The sequence below is a fragment of the Mauremys mutica genome, chromosome 5, assembly GCF_020497125.1.
Source record: "Mauremys mutica isolate MM-2020 ecotype Southern chromosome 5, ASM2049712v1, whole genome shotgun sequence".
Taxonomy (NCBI): domain Eukaryota; kingdom Metazoa; phylum Chordata; order Testudines; family Geoemydidae; genus Mauremys; species Mauremys mutica.
Genome location: NC_059076.1, coordinates 122,963,741 through 122,984,495, shown reverse-complemented (window position 1 = coordinate 122,984,495; position 20,755 = coordinate 122,963,741). Strand labels below are relative to the sequence as shown.

The window sequence follows — 20,755 nt, the reverse complement described above, 5'->3', positions numbered from 1 at the left end:
TACATTTCACAAAGGTGTTTGTCATTTCAGTGTATAAAAAATAAACATATAAGATTCTAAACACTTCCTACTACATGTTTTTCCTAGAGACTTCTCTGAATCAAGTTTTTAGAATAATTATAAAATTATTTTCATCAAAGGTATTTCTAGAATTCTTTATGTAGTTTTACCCAGTTTTATTAATGCATCCTAAGTTCCTTTTCACAGTCAGGTCTCTTCCTAAAACATGAATGTTGTACATGGTTTGTCTTCTTGAAATAAGGATTATGTTTGTATCAAGCTGGTATTTTACAGAAAGGGAGGTGTCCTGGTCTAGATAAGACACTTTTAGGGGTTTGTCCCTTGACTAAGTTCCATAGAGTTACAATCTGTTTGTTATAGCAATTAAACTTTTATTAACTATTTTGTACAAAGCACAAATTTAAATAACCAATCCATCTTTTAAATACAGCACAAAAGAAAACAGTATAAAGATAAAGCAAGGTAAAGTTTAAAATGCAGCTACTCGTGGGTAAAAAACCCCATGGTTTTACGGCTAGGGAGGGCTATCTTTTCTGACATGTTCTTGTCTGTGGGTGATAGCAGAAATCCTGGAATGTCTTTGGTTAACGTTAGCATTTTGCAACATAACTAGCTAAACATAATATGTGTTGTCCTATTTTCAAGTATTATGGCTGTAACATACTTGTGGCTCAGTGGTTCCCAAACTGTGGGTCATGCTCTCAAATGGGGTCAAGCAGATGGGGTCCTGGTGATCTCTAATGTGCAAAGCATGCCATTTTGCACCGCTCAACATGACCTCTCGAATACGGTGCATGTAAGGTCACGCTGAGAGAGGACACCATTTTGCTTTTCAAAACAGTGTTGTCCTTGCTTTCTGGGGTCCCATCAGGAAACGTAATTAAAATGGGGTTGTTCTGTCAAAAAATTGGGGGGCCCCTGTTGTAGCTATATCTTAATATTCAGTAAACAAGTTGTAACAACTTAATATTTTAAAAGTTATAATTGTATTAATTTTTGCATCAACATTAAGGTGTGTCCACCACAATTGTTCAGCTTTGCTTTGGCATTAATAAAGTAGCAAGAGATCATGATCCTATGCCAATATTTAATTATTTTGATATCTTTTATAGTAATTTTGATAAATGTATTCCCAAACACTAAGAAGAACAGAAAAGGAAAATATCAAGTATTAAATCAATTTTTATTTATTTATTCTTTAGGACTTCTGCAGATGAAGGAACTGGGATGCCAGGAAAGCACCTAAGTGAAACATGAATAAGAATTGCACTAATTAAGGGCTCCTCCTGTTCCAGAGATTAACCAAAATGTATAGACCAGGGGAAACAGTGAAATGTCGACTCAATATGCATGCTCCTCCTCGGATAAGAAGTGTGGAAGTTGCAAGAGGAAGAGCTGGCTATGGGTTCACCCTTTCTGGACAAGCTCCCTGTGTTCTTAGCTGCGTTATGAAAGGAAGTCCTGCAGATTATGTGGGACTTAAAGCAGGAGATCAAATATTTGCAATTAATGAAATTAATGTAAAACAAGCTTCTCATGAAGATGTGGTGAAACTAATAGGAAAATGTTCTGGAGTCCTGCACATGGTCATTGCTGAAGGCAACAGTCATATTGACTCATGTTCTAGTGATGAAGAAGTTGGTTTTTATGATGGGAAAGGGTGGCTGAAGCCAAAGCCTGACTCTAAAGCCTTGGGTATAAATAGAGCGGAGAAGGTTGTTGAAGAAATGCAGTCTGGTGGAATTTTCAACATGATATTTGAAAATCCTAGTTTTTGTGCTGGTAATGCAGAGAATTCAGTACCAAAACAAAGATCCCTTTCTGAGTCTGCTGCTACTAAATTTGAAACTGGACATGAAAGTATAAATAACAATCCTAATCTACTTTCAAAGGAAGAAATATCCAAAGTGTTGCATGATGATGCAGTTTTTCAAATTGGACTGGAAAATCCAGAAAACTTTGGGTTAGATGCAAGTATTTTAAATGTTGCTATGGTGGTAGGTTACCTAGGCTCGATTGAACTTCCTTCAACAAGCTCAAATCTGGAAAATGACAGTTTGCAGGCTATTCGGGGATGTATGAGACGCCTTCGGGCAGAACAGAAAATCCATTCATTAGTGATGATGAAGATTATGCATGACTGTATTCAGCTCTGCAGTGACAAGTCTGGTGTAGTGGCAGAATATCCTGCAGAGAAACTGGCATTTAGTGCTGTGTGCCCTGATGATAGAAGATTTTTTGGGCTAGTTACCATGCAGACAAATGATGATGCAAGCTTGGCTCAGGAAGATGAAGGGGTTCTGAGGACATCTTGTCACGTGTTCATGGTGGATCCAGAATTATTTCATCATAAAATTCACCAAGGTATAGCAAGACGTTTTGGACTGGAGTGTACGGCAGATCCAGACACAAATGGCTGTTTAGAATTTCCAACGTCATCTTTACCTGTCCTTCAATTTATCTCTGTCCTCTATAGGGATATGGGTGAGCTGATTGAGGGAATGCGCGCAAGAGCTTTTCTTGATGGCGATGCAGATGCTCATCAGAATAACAGTACAAGCAGCAACAGTGATAGTGGTATTGGAAATTTTAACCAAGAAGAAAAAAGCAATAGAGTTTTGGTGGTTGATTTAGGAGGCAATCCAAGTAAACATATTCCTAATAGTATATGGGAAAATCCAGTTGGAAGGGGACAGAATCAACATGCTTCCCATTGGAATGGCTTCTGTCAAGAACAAGAGGGAAACACTCATTTAGAAATAATTCAGAATGACAAATCACAAAATTTAAGTAAGCACTTAAGTCCTTCAGCTCGTATTGAAGTTCCACTAGTTTCTTCTCGAAGTTCAGTGCCGCCATCCAAGAAAAGTATTGTAGGCATAGGCAATCAGAGATGGTTGCCTGTTCATGTCTTACAAGAATGGCAACATGGAAATGCCAGTGACCAGGAGTCTTATACGGATTCTACAGATGGCTGGTCAAGTATTAACTGTGGTACTCTTCCCCCTCCAATGAATAAGATTCCAGCTGACAGATATAGAGTTGATGGCAGCTTTGGTCAGCCCCAATTAACATCCTATAAAAATGAATGGTCTAAGAATGTATTTTGCACGCACAAGAAGTTTGGCCCTCAACACAATATTAGAAAGTCTAAAGAAGCTAAAAAGGTAAGAATGTTCCTATATAGGGTACTGCAAAACACTCTGAAGTTACACTGTTACATATGTGTAATAAAACTTTTAATTTGTGTAACATTTGTAATTATAAAATTGTACATAGAGGTGTTAATATGTGGACCTTCTGAGCTATTCTTCCCACCCTCCTCCTATGTCAAATGGGGAAGGCTTAATAATAACCTTTTGCATAAAAATCTGTTAATTAATATGCTAATTAATTCCCAGACACAAAAGAAGTTAAGATGAAGTTAAAATTGAGAGAATATTTCAGTAACTTAAGGATAAAACACTGTACAAAGAACATTGTTGGGGAAAACCAACCTTTTTAAAAAGGAAATTCAGAGTAGAGGTAAAATTTAAATACAAACACTTGAAAAAGTAAAAAGTCAAAGGTAAACTTACTTTACTACTTCAAACTTCCAGACTTTTAATAGCTTTATTTTGCTAATAACAATGTTCGTGTAAGGATTTTCACAAATGTGTGTCTATCATAATTTAATCTCTACAGAGTTTTTGTTTGGGAGTTACTTTAGTTTTTAAAATAGTCATAACATCAGACAGGAAGAGAAGGCATGGGATGTGGAACCAACACTTGCCACTGTTTCTGCAGACTTCCTGAGATCTGCAGGAAGGGAGCCCTAATCCTGTGCACCTCTTGAGAGCTTTTGCAGGGGAGCCTCTCTCATGTGAATCTAAGGAGTTTCACAGGAGTAGAGTTCTGTCAGGGTATCTTAGGAGGATTTTTGGGAGCTCCCCCACGCTCTGCAAGCCTTTAGGCACCCCAGGAGCTTTAGGTTACCAATGCTTATTTAACTTAATAAACTCCTAGGAGTGACTGTGAAACTCTTAATAAGCCTAGTGAGGATTGCATGCAGGTGGGAAGCCTCTAAACTAATTTAAGGCTTGTAGAAGGTAGGGGTGTGAGGCTCTGATGAGTCCATATGGAATCTGCATAAGGGCTGCAATGGAAGTGAAATGGCCCCTGCTCTGCTGTTGAAGTGAAAAGGCCTCCTTCCCCACTCTGTGCTGCCCGCATGCCACTTCCATGCTGCCCTGCCATATCTCCTCTCTCTGCTGTTCCACCAAACTTGAGGCTCTTACGTGCCCCAGGCCGTTTATGGAATTGCTAAGGAATTGTAGGAAAAAAACAGCCCAGGAGCTCTGAAAAAGTATGGGGATGCTGGGACTGACAGTTTCCATTTTCATTTTTGAAGCTAGGGTCTGGCAAAAAAGCAGGCTTGTATAATTGTGATGATCACCACTATTCTAACTTCAATTTTGGTGGGAAAATACTCCTTCTTTTTTGATGCTTGCACATATCCATTTCAGTATAAGTATTTGTGCACCCACACAGTTGCCAGAAATTTTCCTATGGGAGTATCCGTTGGGTTGGCTCTAGCGCCTTCTGGCATCACATCCTGGTATAAGGTCCTGCTGACCCTGCCATCCTTCAGTTCCTTCTTACCGCCCATGATAGTTGCTGGAGCCTCTCATTGCTTAGGCAATCTCATCCCTTAATGGTTTTTCTCAAATTTTAGTGTAAATAGTAGTTTGTTAGTTTTAGATAGTTTGGACAGCCCCACTTTCAAATAGCAGCATTGTCCTTCGTCCTGGTGCCGAGGCATGCCTTGCTTGATGGGGTTTCAACCTTGTGCTGCATGCAACAAGTCTATGCCTTTGAGCGATCTGCACTCAAGCTGTCTCATGTGCTTAGGGGAAGCTCATAGGAAAGACCATTGTCTAATTTGTAAGGTGTTTAAGCCTTGGACCCAGAAAGACCACGCCGTTTACTTGAAGGATCTACTCATTGAGGCAGCCTTAAGACTGACCTTGCAGCCGCGGTTGGACTTGGCACTGAGCACTTCAGCCTTGGTGCAGAGGGCTCCTACATCTCTGAGAGGTGCAGTCCACGATGGAAGATATTCCTTTTTGAGTGCACAAAGCTCTTTACTGAAAATACTGATGCCTTCCTTCATACCTTAAAGGATTCCAGGACTACCCTCTGGTGACTGGGAATCTGTAGACTGGGGTAAAAGACGTTTTAGTCCCCAGTCTCAGCGCAGACCTTACGCGTCTCAATATCAACCATTATGAACTGTAGATTGAGAAAGGGAAGTTCCCGAAGTGCAAGCCTCATCCCAATCTGCTGCTGTAAATGCCACTTTTGACAGGCAGGTTGGGGCGCTGTGAGACCAGGCTCCACAACTGATGTAATCAACCATGGTTGTATACTCATTTGGCCACCGATTAGCAGCATTCTGATGTGCTTGGGAACGCATAATGTTGGACCAATGGGTTATAGAGATCGTCTGATCCAGGTACCCCATCCATTTGACCACTATATCCCCTCTGATATACCTTTCCTCATCCTTCAGGGACCCTTCTCACAAAAGTTCATCTTCTCCAGTTAGGAGCCATAGAACCACTATCTCAACATCTACAAGGTAAGGGGTTCTACTGTCGTTACCTCCTAATACCTAAAATAAAGGGAGGTTGGAGACCCATATTGGACCTCATAGCTCTCAACAATTTGTCAAGGCTCAGAAGTTCAAGATGGTCACCTCATTGGTGATCATTCCAACTCTGGAACAGGGAGACTGGTTTTTGGCACTCAACCTCCAGGATGCCTACTTTCACATCTCGATTTTACTCGCTCGCAGGCAATTTCTCAGGTTCACTCTGGGAAACTACCATTACCAATAAAGAGTCCTTCTCTTCAGACTATCATTGGTCCCAAGAGTATTTTCCAAAGTTCTCTCAGTGGTAGTTGCTCACTTACGTTCACAAGGAATAAGGATTTACCTATATCTGGACAACTGTCTCCTCAGAGCCTGATTTCTCCAAGAAGCCCACAGAGCCATCAATACTATAATATACTTGTTATAGAACTGGGTTTACAGATCAACACCCAGAAGTCAACCCTCACTGCAGTGCAGTGCCTGGCATTCCTAGGGGCTGATCTAGATGCCATACAGGCCAAAGCCCTCCTACTTCAACACAGGTTTCTATCCTTTCCCTCATCGATACCATTCAATACAGTCCACAGATACCAGCCAGACTTTGCCTTGAACTCTTGGGGCATGTGTCAATAGGCCTGGCAGTGATACCACACGCTAGACTCCACATGCAATGCCTCCAACTATGGTTCAGTTCGGTTTAGAGACCAGAGACAGGCTGGACAAACCCCAGTTACTATCTACCGGGATGAAAAACTCCTTAAACTGGTGGAAGGTCCCAGCCAATGTGTGCAAAGGGATCCCCTTCTCGCACACATCACCATCATTGCTCCTTACCACCAATGCTTCACTCATTGGGTGGGGTGTGCATTTAAATGGTCTCCTGACCCAAGGCAAATGGTTGCCTACAGAGATGTCTCTCCACATTGGCCTCCTTGAACTAAGAGCAGTCAGGAACGCCTGCATCCATTTCCTCCTGCTGATCGCAGAATCACATACAAAGATCCTAACGGACAACATAGTCTGCATATACTACATCAGAGGCAATGAGATTATGGAACTGGTGCATCTCCCACAACATAACTCTGTCCACAGCTTACCTCCCAGGAAAATAGACCTTGATAGTGGACCATCTCAATCTCAAATTCTCACATGATCATGAGTGGGAAATATACCCATCAATACGCCATGACTTATTCACATCATAGGGAACACTGTCCACAGACCTGTTTGCCGCTTACCAGAACAAGAAATGTCCACACTACTGCTCCAGGGTGGGGACGAGGCAGCACTCTCTGGGCAATGCCCTTCTACTCCCTTGGGACAAAGACTTTCTTTACACATTTCTTGTGTTTCCTCTACTACTGAAGGTCCTGCTAAAGATAAAAAGGGATGGCGCTAACATCATCCTGATTGCTCCAAGTTGGCTGAGACAGACCTGGTACTCTTACCTAGCACAGCTTGCGATGTGCTTGCCGATCTCTCTCCTGACCTTTCTGCACCTCCTCTCACAGGACAGAGGGCATATCCTGCATCTGAATTTAGGGATTCTCTGCCTCAAAGCATGGTTCCTGCTTGGTTCCAACACCAAGAGAACTCCTGCTCAAGGGAGATACCAGAGTTTCTATTGTACAATAGAAAGTCCTCCACATGACAAACTTACCTGCAGAAATGGTCCAGGTTTCAGATTTGGAACACGTCCCAACAAATCTCCCCAACATCCGTGACTTTTCCACACATCCTAGATTATGCTCTGATAAAGTCAGGATTTATCCCTAAACTCTCTGAGGGTCCATCTAGCAGCTATTACAGCCTTTCACCAACTTCTAGAAGGATACTCAGTGCTGTCACACCCAAACACTAAAAGGTTCCTTAAGGGTAAATAAACCTTTTCCCTCAACCTTGACTTTCTTCCCCCATGTGGGACCTAAATCTCATACTGAAAGGGCTGATTAGGCCCTCCTTCAAACCCATAGCCACCTGTTCACTTACAAACCTCTCACTGAAAACAGCATTCCTGATAGCAATTACCTTGGCTAGAAGAATAGGAGAGAAAGCAGCTCTGATGGCACATCCCCTGTGCACAGTATTTTTTCCAGACAAGGTTACACTCAGATTGTATCCAAAATTCAGCCCTAAGGTAACCTCCCTGTTTCACATGAATCAAATCGATTCACCTTGCAATCTTCTACTTCAAGCCTCACCAAGACAATAGGGAGGCTATACTACATATCCTAGATGTTAGGAGAGCTCTGGCCTTCTACCTTGATAGGACAAATGCCTTTGGGAAGTCCCCTGCACGTTTTCCCCTCTCTATGGCGGAAAGATCCAAAGACTCTCTAAGTGGGTCTCAAATTGTATCAGACAAATTTCTAACATGACCCCTCCAGAGTCGATCCGTGTACACTCCACAAGATCAATCTCCGCATCTCTCGTCACCTTCAAGAATGTCCCTATCTCAGATATCTGTAGAGCGGTGACGTGGGCGTCAGACCACACTTTCTCAGAACACTATTTAATCACTGGGGACTTTGCCTCTGATGCCATCTTTGGCACCACAGTACTGTCATCTGTAACTGATCTGATTCTGAAGTCCCAGCCCTTCAGAAGGGGTACTCCTTGGAGGGCGGTGTCACGTACAGTGGAGGGACACAAATTGAAGAAGTTACCATGTGCAGTAACGATGGTTCTTTGAGATGTGTGTCCCTATGGGTGCTCTGCAACCCTTCCTCCTCCCTTGTACTTCAGAGTTCTTGTCTATGACTCTGTGGTAGAGAAGGAACTGAGGAGGGTTAGTCCATGTGCTCTGACTAGCCTCATGGCACAGCACAAGGAGAGACTGTAGGTGTGGGGGCCCAACAGACACTGCTACCAAAGTTCTCCGATCACTAGCGCAGAGATGAAGACACACCTACAGTGGTGCACCCGTAGGGACACACATCTCGAAGAACCATAGTTACTGCACACGGTGAGTAACTTCTTCTTTCAGGCATCTCAATAGACCATAGAATGATTACAGAATGGCATACTTATAGGCATGGCAATGTAAGGTTATTATTTTTAAGAAACAGGAATGGCCCTAGCAAAAAAGATCTGTGGTTTTTCTGTAAACTATACAGTTAAAAGATATTCTTTATTGTTTACATATCCTGCTTGCCTTTTTGAGCTGCATGTGGTGGTGTTGAGGGTAACCATGCTGCTGGCCTACACTCCGCCATTAACAATGACACATTGCTAACTGGGGCTTCTCATAACTTTTGCATTGGTTCCTGGAGCAGAAATTCCTCTTATTACTGTGTTAATAAACATTAAAATGGAGCTCAAAACATATTGGGCTTAAGATCTGTGTCTGCTGCAGGCTCCGCATTGGGCTGTCCTTTGGGGTGCATCAGCTTTTCTGAGTATGGACCCAGAATGTGCTGCTCCTGCTCCGGAACCAGTTTCAGCAACAGAGTGACTTCAGTGTCCCCATTCAGTTCCTGCTGCTTTCTCCCATCAGTCCCCATGCTGGATTCTGGAGCCAGCAGGGCACCATCCGGCTGACTAGGCCATCGTGCATCAGGGTTGGCTCCATGGTGGGTGCAGTGCCCAGCACCCAAACTCCTCATAATACGGGCATGATGTTGGCAAGTTGCCTGGCCGCGGTTTGCTGCTCCAGGCCAGTGGGAGCCGCGATTGGCTGGACCTGCGGACGGGGCAGGTAAACAAACCAGCCCGGCCCGCCACGGGCTTTCCCTACACAAGTGGCAACCCTGGTTTGAGAAACACTGAGCTACTTAATCTGCTCCTTGCACTGGTCACCAGTTTGGTAAATTTGCATAGCTGCCAGCTTTTTCACTATTAGTGAGTATGTGTAGTCATTCCTAGTCCATAGTGTTCCTGGCTTTGCACCACAGATTTATCAATACCAGGCTGTGCTCCTGTGACCTTGAAGCAGTATGATTGGCAAAAGAGATGTTCTGTTCAGTCTGCATTACAAACACAGAATGCTCTCTGGTGTATTTGCAATTCAGTGGTCAGAAAGGTTAACACTGACTCACTGAGCTTCTGTAGTACACGAAGGGTGGTGGCTTCCATTTTCAATAGAAGAAATTCAAGAACTCAGTAATAGTGGGGGATTTCAATTATCCCCATATTGACTGGGAACATTTCACTTCAGGACAAAATGCAGAGATAAAATTTCTTGATACTTTAAATGACTGCTTCATGGAGCAGTTGGTACGGGAACCCACAAGGGGAGAGGCAACTCTAGATTTAGTCCTGAGTGGAGCACAGGAGCTGGTCCAAGAGGTAACTACAGTGACTAAAGTGAAATCCCTGCAAGCTGCATGGGCGCTTTTTAAAGAAACCATAATAGAGGCCCAACTTCAATATATACCCCAAATTAAGAAACAGTAAAAGAACTAAAAAAGAGCCACCGTGGCTTAACAACCATGTAAAAGAAGCAGTGAGAGATAAAAAGACTTCCTTTAAAAAGTGGAAGTCAAATCCTAGTGAGGCAAATAGAAAGGAGCATAAACACTGCCAAATTAAGTGCAAGAATGTAATAAGAAAAGCCAAAGAGGAGTTTGAAGAACATCTAGCCAAAAACTCCAAAGGTAATAACATGTTTTTTAAGTACATCAGAAGCAGGAAGCCTGCTAAACAACCAGTGGGGCCCCTTGATGATCAAGATACAAAAGGAGCGCTTAAAGATGATAAAGTCATTGCGGAGAAACTAAATGCATTGTTTGTTTGCTTCAGTCTTCACGGCTGAGGATGTTAGGGAGATTCCCAAACCTGAGCCGGCTTTTGTAGGTGACAAATCTGAGGAACTGTCACAGATTGAAGTGTCACTAGAGGAGGTTTTGGAATTAATTGATAAACTTAACATTAACAAGTCACCGGGACCAGATGACATTCACCCAAGAGTTCTGAAAGAACTCAAATGTGAAGTTGTGGAACAATTAACTAAGGTTTGTAACCTGTCCTTTAAATCGGCTTCTGTACCCAATGACTGGAAGTTAGCTAATGTAACACCATTATTTAAAAAGGGCTCTAGAGGTGATCCTGGCAATTACAGACCGGCAAGTCTAACATCGGTACTGGGCAAATTAGTCAAAACAATATTTAAGAATAAAATTGTCAGACACATAGAAAAACATAAACTGTTGAGCAATAGTCAACATGGTTTTTGTAAAGGGAAATCGTGTCTTACTAATCTATTAGAGTTCTTTGAAGGGGTCAGCAAACATGTGGACAAAGGGGATCCAGTGGACATAGTGTATTTAGATTTCCAGAAAGCCTTTGACAAGGTCCCTCACCAAAGGCTGTTATGTAAATTAAGCTGTCATGGGATAAAAGGGAAGGTCCTTTCATGGATTGAGAATGGTTAAAAGACAGGGAACAAAGGGTAGGAATTAATGGTAAATTCTCAGAATGGAGAGGGGTAACTAGTGGTGTTCCCCAAGGGTCAGTCCTAGGACCAATCCTATTCAATTTATTCATAAATGATCTGGAGAAAGGGGTAAACAGTGAGGTGGCAAAATTTGCAGATGATACTAAACTGCTCAGGATAGTTAAGACCAAAACAGACTGTGACGAACTTCAAAAAGATCTCACAAAACTAAGTGATTGGGCAACAAAATGGCAAATGAAATTTAATGTGGATAAATGTAAAGTAATGCACATTGGAAAAAATAACCCCAACTATACATACAATATGATGGGGGCTAATTTAGCTACAAGAAGTCAGGAAAAAGATCTTGGAGTCATCGTGGATAGTTCTCTGAAGATGTCCACGCAGTGTGCAGAGCGGTCAAAAAAGTAAACAGGATGTTAGGAATCATTAAAAAGGGGATAGAGAATAAGTTTGAGAATTTATTATTGCCTTTATATAAATCGGTGGTACGCCCAGATCTCGAATACTGCGTACAGATGTGGTCTCATCTCAAAAGAGATATACTGACACTAGAAAAGGTTCAGAAAAGGGCAACTAAAATGATTAGGTGTTTGGAACGGGTCCTGTATGAGGAGAGATTAAAGAGGCTAGGACTCTTCAGCTTGGAAAAGAGGAGACTAAGGGGGGATATGATAGAGGTATATACAATCATGGGTGGTGTGGAGAAAGTGGATAAGGAAAAGTTATTTACTTATTCCCATAATACAAGAACTAGGGGTCACCAAATGAAATTAATAGGCAGCAGGTTTAAAACAAATACAAGGAAGTTCTTCATCCAGCGCACAGTCAACTTGTGGAACTCCTTACCTGAGGAGGTTGTGAAGGCTAGGACTAGAACAGCATTTAAAAGAGAACTGGATAAATTCATGGTGGTTAAGTCCATTAATGGCTATTAGCCAGGATGGGTAAGGAATGGTGTCCCTAGCCTCTGTTTGTCAGAGGATGGAAATGGATGGCAGGAGAGAGATCACTTGATCAATGCCTGTTAGGTCCACTCCCTCTGGGGCACCTGGCATTGGCCACTATTGGTAGACAGGATACTGGGCTTGATGGACCTTTGGTCTGACCCGGTACGGCCGTTATTATGGTCTTAAGATCCTTGGAATAGAGAGGACAAAGGATGTTGGCCTGTGGGATTGTGGGATACTTTTTGGAGGAGTCCCAGGACCTGAGTCAAGCAGGGCTATGTCTACACTACAGGGCTATGTCTACACTACAACCTCACAGGGTCCTAGGACCCTGGGTCAAAGCCCTGAGTTAGCATGATTTGTGTGTGGATAGAAGTGGCGGATAGGCTTGCGTTTGGGCTTACACTGGAGTGTAGATGTACCCGGTGTCTTTCTTATCTGTTACCAGTGAGATACCACAGTTTGCACTCCCCCACCTAATTTTAAAAACCCTGTCTTTTTATATGGTCTGAGACAAAAGTTTGTTTTTGGAGGGAAAAATAGCTTTTCATGATTAATTTTACTGTGTGTCTTGTTTTGATGTTTTCATTTTACTTAATTTCTTATGGATTTTTTTTGTGGTATCTTTAGGTTACATGAGTGATAAGCCAAGGGGAGCTCTAATCTGGTCATTATTATTATATCATTATTATATCATTTCTTCCAGAATTCATCTGTACTTGCAATTTTTTTATTGACTACCCAGTTCTTTATTGAAAAATCTGCTATAACAATATCACCCAGTTTTGTTTATTCTTTTGTATACACTTTTAGTAGTTTGAGGGTTTTTTCTGCTGGACACCTGGATTCTTAAAGATATGAAAATGCTGAGGAAAACTAGATACAGCTCAACACTCAGTCATATGAAACTCCTAAATATAGGTCACTTACAGGTTAAAAACTAATTAGAATTCAAACACACTCTTTGGTAATGCTATAAAGATTTTGGAAGAATAGTTCATATGTAAATTAATATGCAAGAAAAAAAATAAACTAAAAGATTTAATATTTACTAACAGGTATAAGACTTCCTAAGTTGTCAGATGGATTTTCTAGTTTCTTTACCGTTCTAGGGTTAGGCTTCAGGAATTTTGACTTTCCTTTTCAGCCTCTGCTCAAACATCTATCTACTCTTCTGATTCTGGTTTATTGATCCAGAGATTATGTTTCAGATAGAAAACATATTTTATACCACTATTTAACTAATAAATTGTAATAGAATTGGCACTCTGTACCAAAAAAAAAAGTTAATCTAGCATATATGCACAATTCAAAGTATTTTTTAGCCAGATGGCAGCATGCTTCTTTGAAAAAGTCAGCTTCATCCTTACTAATTTTTCTACAGTAGTTCATAGTACAGTAAAAGCTGTTTTATCCGACATGTTGGGAGAATGGGGTGGGGGCGGTAAAAATGCTGGTTAACTAAGGGGGAGAGAGTTTGGGTGCAGGAGGGCTCAGGGCAGCGGCTTGGGGTGCTGGATCCGGGGGCCGCTCACCTCAGGCGGCTCCCTGCAAGTGGTGACCTCTCTTGGCTGCTCCTAAGCAGAGGTGTGGCAGGCAGCTCTGCGCGCTGCCTCCACAGCTCCCATTGGCTAAGGGGAGCTGTGTTGCTAGCACTCGGGGCCCCGTGCCAGCTAGATTATAAACCGGAATTTCAATGAAGATCAGAAATGCTGGTTTATAGATTTTTCCCATTGGTGAAGTGCCAGATAAAATAGCTTTTACTGTATATAACAAAGTGTGGCAAATTGCCAGCACTATTATGATGGGTCCCATGCTTTCTCGTATGGGGGGTTCAGGGCACCATGTCTCGCCCCTGAACTGGGGTATCAGCTGTCCCATTAGTGTCCCAGAAAAGGAGAGTGGAGAGGGAGGGACCTGAGCCCGCCTTCTACTCTGGGTCCCAGCCCAGGGGCCCTAGGGATAGCGGTGAACCACTTGAGCTAGCGATTCCTTCCTCTGGGCTACTTCCCTCTCTGGCCCTTCAACTTGTGGGGCTTCCTGCCCTCTCTCCGCTTGGGCCAAGTTTCTCCCAACCCCTTGTGTCTGTAGAGTCCCTCTGCTCTGCATAAGCCAGGTTTCCCTTTACCTAGGGTCTTGGTCTTCTGGCCCACCACAGCACTTCTGCAAACTGTTCTCTGCTCCAACACCAAACCACTCTGCTTCAACTCCTGCAACTGTCTGATTGAAACAGGGTTTTTTTAATCAGTGACTGGCTTCAGGTGCTCTAATTGACTTAACTGGCTTCAGGTGCTCTAATTAATCTGTAGCAGCCTCTCTTCCCTGTACAGGGAATAAGGCTCTCATCATCCTGAGGCTTACATATCTCCCATCTATCACTCTCCTGCTGCCCTCTGGCCATTCTATATCACATATTCCGCCCCCAACCCAACACCATGGGGTTGGGCTACTTGGGACGAGAAGCAGTGTTGTCGTGACAGGCCATCAGCGTTGCCATGTTGGCTTCCGGCTCTATGCTGTACTACTATGTACCCAAGCTATCTGGCCTCAGCTAGCCCTATCACACACTTGGGAAGGCAGTGAGGCTAGCGATTCCTTCCCCTGGGCTACTTCCCTCTACGGCCCTTCAGCTTGTGGGGCTTCCTGCCCTCTCTCCGCTTGGGCCAAGTTTCTCCCAACCCCTTGTGTCTGTAGAGTCCCTCTGCTCTGCACAAGCCAGGTTTCCCTTTATCTAGGGTCTGTCTTCTGGCCCGCCACAGCACTTCTCCAAACTGCTCTCTGCTCCAACACTAAACCACTCTGCTTCAACTCCAACTGTCTGATTGAAGCAGGGGGGTTTTATCAGGTGACTGGTTTCAGGTGCTCTAATTGGCTTAATTGGTTTCAGGTGCTCTAAATCTGTAGCAGCCTCTCTTTCTTCTACAGGGAATAAGGCTCTCATAATCCTGGGGCTTACATATCTCCCATCTATCACTCTCCTGCTGCCCTCTGGCCATGCTATATCACAAAGGGTAATCAGTACTGTTATATCCTCCCTAATAGTCCTCTAACTACTGACTGACTACATGCATGTTAAAACTGTTCAGTTACTAGTAGAAAACATCAGAGACACAGCCTCTGAAATCTTCCTTTACATCAGTGGTGCCCAAACTTTTCCTGTCACACACCTGTTTACCAGTAATGGAATCTATCCAACCCCCCTCCCCCATTACTGCACAATTGGCTCAGCGGAGGAGGTTGGGCTGAAGGCAGAGTTGGGGGCTGAACTGGGGATGGAGGCTGAGGCTAGAGGCAGAGCTGGCCTGGGGGTGCAGAGGGAATGAGGGCAGAGCTGACCTGGGGACAGAGTGGAGCTGCGGCTGGAGCCAGAGCTGGCCTGGGGGTGTAGTGGAGCTGGGGCCAGAGCCGTGGCTGGGGGACGAGTGGAGCTGCAGCTGGGGGTGGAGTGGGACTTGGTGGTGTTCCCTCCCCAACCCCCGTGGGGGCTAGCCTGGGCCCTGATGTGTGCCCCTGTACAGTTTGGGGACCACTGCTTTATGCAAATAAATGCTGTGACTTCCTACGGTCTAGCTGATTTGTAGATTCTAATTGTAATAGCTATTTTCTGTTCAAGCCATAGGTCCTTTTTCCTCAGTAGATTCTCACTAAAAGTCTTTGGCTATAGTTAAGTGGAGATACCTGTTCCTGTAAGATTTTTATTTTTATTTTTTTTGTGTGCATGTGATAAATAGACTTCCAACTTATTTCCTCTTCCAGAGACCAGGCCTATTTGTACAGACTAAATCTCTGGAAAGAGAAGGCAGGGGAAGAGAGACTTCAGCAATCACTTACTGGGAAATTTAAATATTTTGCAGAGAGATTCAAGAAGTAGTCTTTCTTTAGCAGTGTCTAGTTCTCTTAGTTTCCTATAGATATGTCTAACTCAGCTCTTCAATGCAAGAAAGAGACCATTGGTTTAGGAAACACTTCTTTTTATTTATTTTTTTAAGTGCTGTTTCAAAACAGTTATGCCTTGTCCAAATTGGCCAGGCAAATGATTAACTTGAACTGGTTTCCACCTTTTTATAAGCAGTTCTCTAGCATTACTTTATTCTTGGTATAGATGGGGCTGTATTTTTCACTTTCTTTATTGGGGTCATATTTCTCATTTTCTTTTTTATGCTATGACTGGATTCTAACCAAGTGCTAGATATTTATTTTTGTACAAGTGTCAGAAAACCTTACATCAAATTTTGACTGGGTGCTAATTTCCTGTTCTGTTTTGTACTCCTACGTGATTCTTCTAAGTGTGGTTTTTTTCATCCTCCTTTTCATTCTGTGTGTCTGTATTTACAGACCCTATATAACCCAAGAGGCTTTTAGTTTTAAACTCAGACATCAACATTTGCTGAATAACCAAATCTAGTGATTCTGGAGATTGAGAGAAAATGAAACTAATCGGCAGAATGCAATTGGAGTTATCTTAAAGCAGGCCTCCCCACCCCCTAAATCAGGGATCAGCAACCTTTGGCACACGGCTCGCCAGGGTAAGCCCCCTGGCGGGCCAGGCTGGTTTGTTTACCTGCCACGTCTGCAGGTTCGGCCGATCTTGGCTCCCACTGGCCGTGGTTCGCCGCTCCAGGCCAATGGGCGCCACAGCCAATGGGAGCTGCGATCAGTTGAACCTGCGGATGCAGCAGGCAAACAAACTGGCCCGGCCTGCCAGGGTGCTTACCCTGGTGAGCTGCATTCCAAAGGTTGCCGATCCCTGCCCTAAATTTAGATGTAACTAGTTTCTAAAATCTTTTGCATTATATTTTATCTGTACATGATAACCACTCGAGTAGCACACAGGGATTGCCACCATTTAAACCTAGGTTGGGCAGTTATTTCTGTGTTCTCTTTGGGCTGCACTGGGAAACAAAGTGAAAATGTCATGTTCTCCGTTGTCCCAGATGTGTTTACCCAGTTTTGATATTTTGTTTTCTTTCTCATCACCCTTCTATTATGAAAGATGGATACCTGCTGGGAAAGCTTTTGTTTTTGGTGATACTACAGAGGAGCACTGAGGAGCATGCATTAAAGTGTACTTTAATACTTTCTCAGTAGGTTTCAGTATGCCATTTGCCCTCCAAAGTACTGATGTTACCATTGCTGCTAGCCTTTGGAGTTCCTCCTGCCTTGCATTCCTCATTTGTGTTTTTTCTCACTAAATGAAAGATTTAATAAATGTAAAGGTGGTACTTCCATAGTTAAAATGTGCTGAAACTTTCTGACACTTACATGCAAGTAATTTACATCCTTGCATACAAGGAACATCAAGTGTCACTGGTATTAACTCTCAAGGTGCCACGCTATTGTTTTGACTATCTATAATTAATATTGATGCATTCTGCTGATTTCGCCATGGAGTCTACCCTTTGCTGCAGAGTATTGCTTCAGATTTAAACTTTCATTTTGCAGGGGGAAAAGTTATTTTAGATCTTAGGATTGCAAAGAGCCTTAAAATATAAACCATGTGTGAACCAATGCAAAAGTACCTGCCTGGATCTGCAGATCACTTTCAAATTATCTCAGAGATATGAAATGCCCTGTTTAGCTCAATAGGTGTTAACATTGAAATCTAAGAATGGCAACTTTGAATGTCAACATACTAAACTGATGATGATTTGATAGCTGAAATATCTAGCTAATGTGCTTGTTCCAGTTTGAAATTGTTTCTGGGTGTCAAAAACCTCAAGAGGCTACTTTTCAGCTTCTCCCTGGCAGGTTCTACAGTGTAGTTATTCATTGTCAGTACACTGAAAATTGAAAATATGGGGCATAACAAAGATATTTCAATATAAAAAACACAGTGAATACTACATCATTTGTTTTCATAGTGAGTTAAGAACCTCCTTATTTAAAGCTTTCCTGAAATGCCCCAGAAACAAGGGCTTTCTCCAGAATTTGGGTCCAGCTTCCTGCAAAGTACACTGGGCCATGGCAATCCGTCTTACAATAAAGACGACTTCCAAATGGAGTCTCTAGTAAATATACACCAATGAGAATTGCAAAGCCACCAATGAGAGTCATATTGTTAAAGAATAGCATTGAATACCTGTGGGTAAATAAACAGATAGTCATTTTCTTCCAAGAAGATGCCAAAAATATATCATTTTATAGAACAGTGATATAACTTCATAGTGTTCTGTTTTTTCCCCCTACTTTGTACAATCAGCTGTGAACATCTAATTATAAGAATCTGGAATTATTTTTGCTTAATGTAAATTTCAAATGCAGAAAAACAAAACACTTAGGGGAAAAAAAAGAAATATTTTAGAGTTGGGAACAGTGACTTTCCTAAAGGCAGAAAAGAAAAAAATGTGAAGGAAAAGTAATAGGAAAAAACATTTAAATACCATGCAGTCGCTAATAAATATTCTTGAGACACAAGATAGGTAAGGTAATATCTTTTATTGGAGCAACTTCTCTTGAGAGAGACCAAGTTTCGAGACAGAGCTCTTCTTCAGGTCTGGGAAATGTCACACAGAAAAATTATAAAAGGCAAAAAGACCCTATCATCTCTGGGTGAACATGTTTCACAAAGCAATTACAGTACTCTATATCTGACTTCTCAGTCATCATCCTCAAAGGAAAACTGCATAGCGCCTTCAAAAGACAAGCCTAAGAGCTTAAGTTCATAACTTTGCTAGACCCTAAAAATCATAGATGGAATAGAGACACTGGAGTTATGGCTTTTTACAATGGTCTATAACCCATTAAACCCACCTCTCTCTGCTTCTTTTCTTGTGTGCTTTCCCTCTCCTCCTCCCCCACCCCCGCCGCCACTGGAGAGGTATTATCTGGCTACTTTACCTTAAATGGTCCCTCTAAATATGTTTACTTATGCTAAATAATCTTTTCACTTTGTATTTAGTTGTGACACTGAGTACATTTCCCAGACCTGAAGAAGAACTCTGTGTAAGCTTGAAAGCTTATCTCTCTCTACAAGAGAAATTGGGCCAATAAAATGGTCTCCCCAGGTTTCTGTAATATCCTGGTCCCATGATATGACAACATAGCATACAGTACATATTCTTGTAAACTTGCATCCTTCCTCACCGCAGCAGATAAAATAAGGGATAGCTAAGTATGATATAATTAAAAGGAACATTTTAAGACAACATAAATTGAGAGAGGTTAACGTGCCTCTATGTTGCCTGGAAGTCGGGTGCAGTACCTGTGGACTGGCAAACTGGGGTAGTGGTTCTGATCTTTAAGGAAGGATACCAGAGGGTGTGTTCCAACTATAGGGGGATCACACTCCTCAGCCTCCTTGGCAAAGCCTATGCCAGGGTGCTTGAGGGGAGGTTACGCCCATTAGTTGTACCTTGGATTCAGGAGGAACAATGTGGATTCTGTCCTGGCCTTGGAACAACTGACCTGCTCTTTACTCTCTTCAGATACTCAAGGGATCGTGGGAGTTTGCTAATCCAGTCTACCTTTGTTTTGTAGACCTGGAGAAGTCATATGACTGCATTCCCTTAAATGTCTTGTTGGAAGTGCTGCCGGGAGTATAAGGTGCCGGTGCCGCTTTTGCATGCTATCTGGTCCCTCTGCCCTCAGAGTGAGAGTTTTGTGTTTGTATTCTTGGCATTAAGTTGAGTTTGTTCAAGGTGAGTGATGGACTCCACCTTGTCCCCACTCCTGTTCGTAATTTTCATGGACAGGATATCAAGGCGCAGCAGAGCTGTGGAGTGCATCCGGTACAGGGATTCGGAGGTAGCATCTGTGCTCTTTGCAGAGGAGGATGTCCTTCTTGCTTCTTCAGACTGTGATCTCTGATGCACATGTGAATGTTTTGCTGCTGAGTGTGAAGCGGCTGGGATGAGAATCAGCACCTCCAAATAAGAGGTCATGGTCCTCTCCTAGAAGAAAGTGGACTGCTCTCTCTAGGTGCAGAGGGAGCTGCTACATTTAGTGGAAGAGTTCAAATATCTAGGGGTCTTGTTCACGAGTGATGGCAAGTTGGGAGCATGAGATCAACTGGCGGATTGGTGCAGTGGTGGCAGTGATGCAGGTGCTGTACTCATCCATGGTGGTGAAGTGGGAGCTGAGTTCTTGGACAAAGCTCTCAGTTTACAGGTCGCTGAAAGAACGAGATCGCGGGTACAAGCACAGAAATGAAGTTTCTCCGCAGGGTGACTGGGTTTACTCTCTGAGACAGGGTGAGGAGCTCGGCTATTTGAGAGGGCCTCGGAGTAGAGCCACTCCTCCTCCGGATCAAGAGGAGCTGGTTGAGGTGGTTTGGGGACCTGTTAAGGATGCCCCCTGGGAGGCTTCCATTGGAACTTTGCCAGAAATGTAGCATTGGGTGGAGGACTTGAGGCCGACCCAGGACATGCTGGAGGGATTATATCTCTTGGCTGGCCTGGGAATGGTGGGGAATCCCCCAGGAGGAGCTGGAACATGTTGCAGAGGAAAAATAGGTCTGGTCTTCCCTATTCTCCATGCTGCTGCCATCGACCCTCGCTGGGAAAAACTGCGTAAAGGAAGAATAAGAAGATGATAAATTGGGGGAAGTTTTAGATACATGGAGCAACAAAAATAGTGACTCTCCAGCTATGGATGGTGTGGGGAGGGAGAAGGAAACAACAGAGAAGAGGCCCTCACTAGAGAGGAACTGAGCTTGGTAGAACATCTCCATAGAGACGTTTGAAATCCAGAAGACCATTTTGATTTAACTTTGGATGTGGATTACGATGCCATTTATGGTTGAGAATAGGGGTGCTA

The 20,755-nt window shown here is 43.0% G+C and overlaps 1 protein-coding gene across 3 annotated transcripts in view; it reads left to right on the top strand.

The window, feature by feature from the left end:
• Positions 1 to 20,755, top strand: part of RGS12 (regulator of G protein signaling 12) — a 161,758-nt gene that overhangs the window by 20,882 nt on the left and 120,121 nt on the right. For 2 of the 3 annotated variants that reach the window (XM_045017507.1, XM_045017509.1), the window contains exon 2: positions 1,224 to 3,188. In XM_045017507.1, coding sequence (XP_044873442.1) covers positions 1,329 to 3,188 — 1,860 coding nt within the window. In that variant the 5' untranslated portion in view covers positions 1,224 to 1,328. Of the gene's footprint in view, positions 1 to 453; positions 484 to 1,223; positions 3,189 to 20,755 lie in introns of those variants that run through there. The other variant, XM_045017508.1, reaches the window with a different exon arrangement.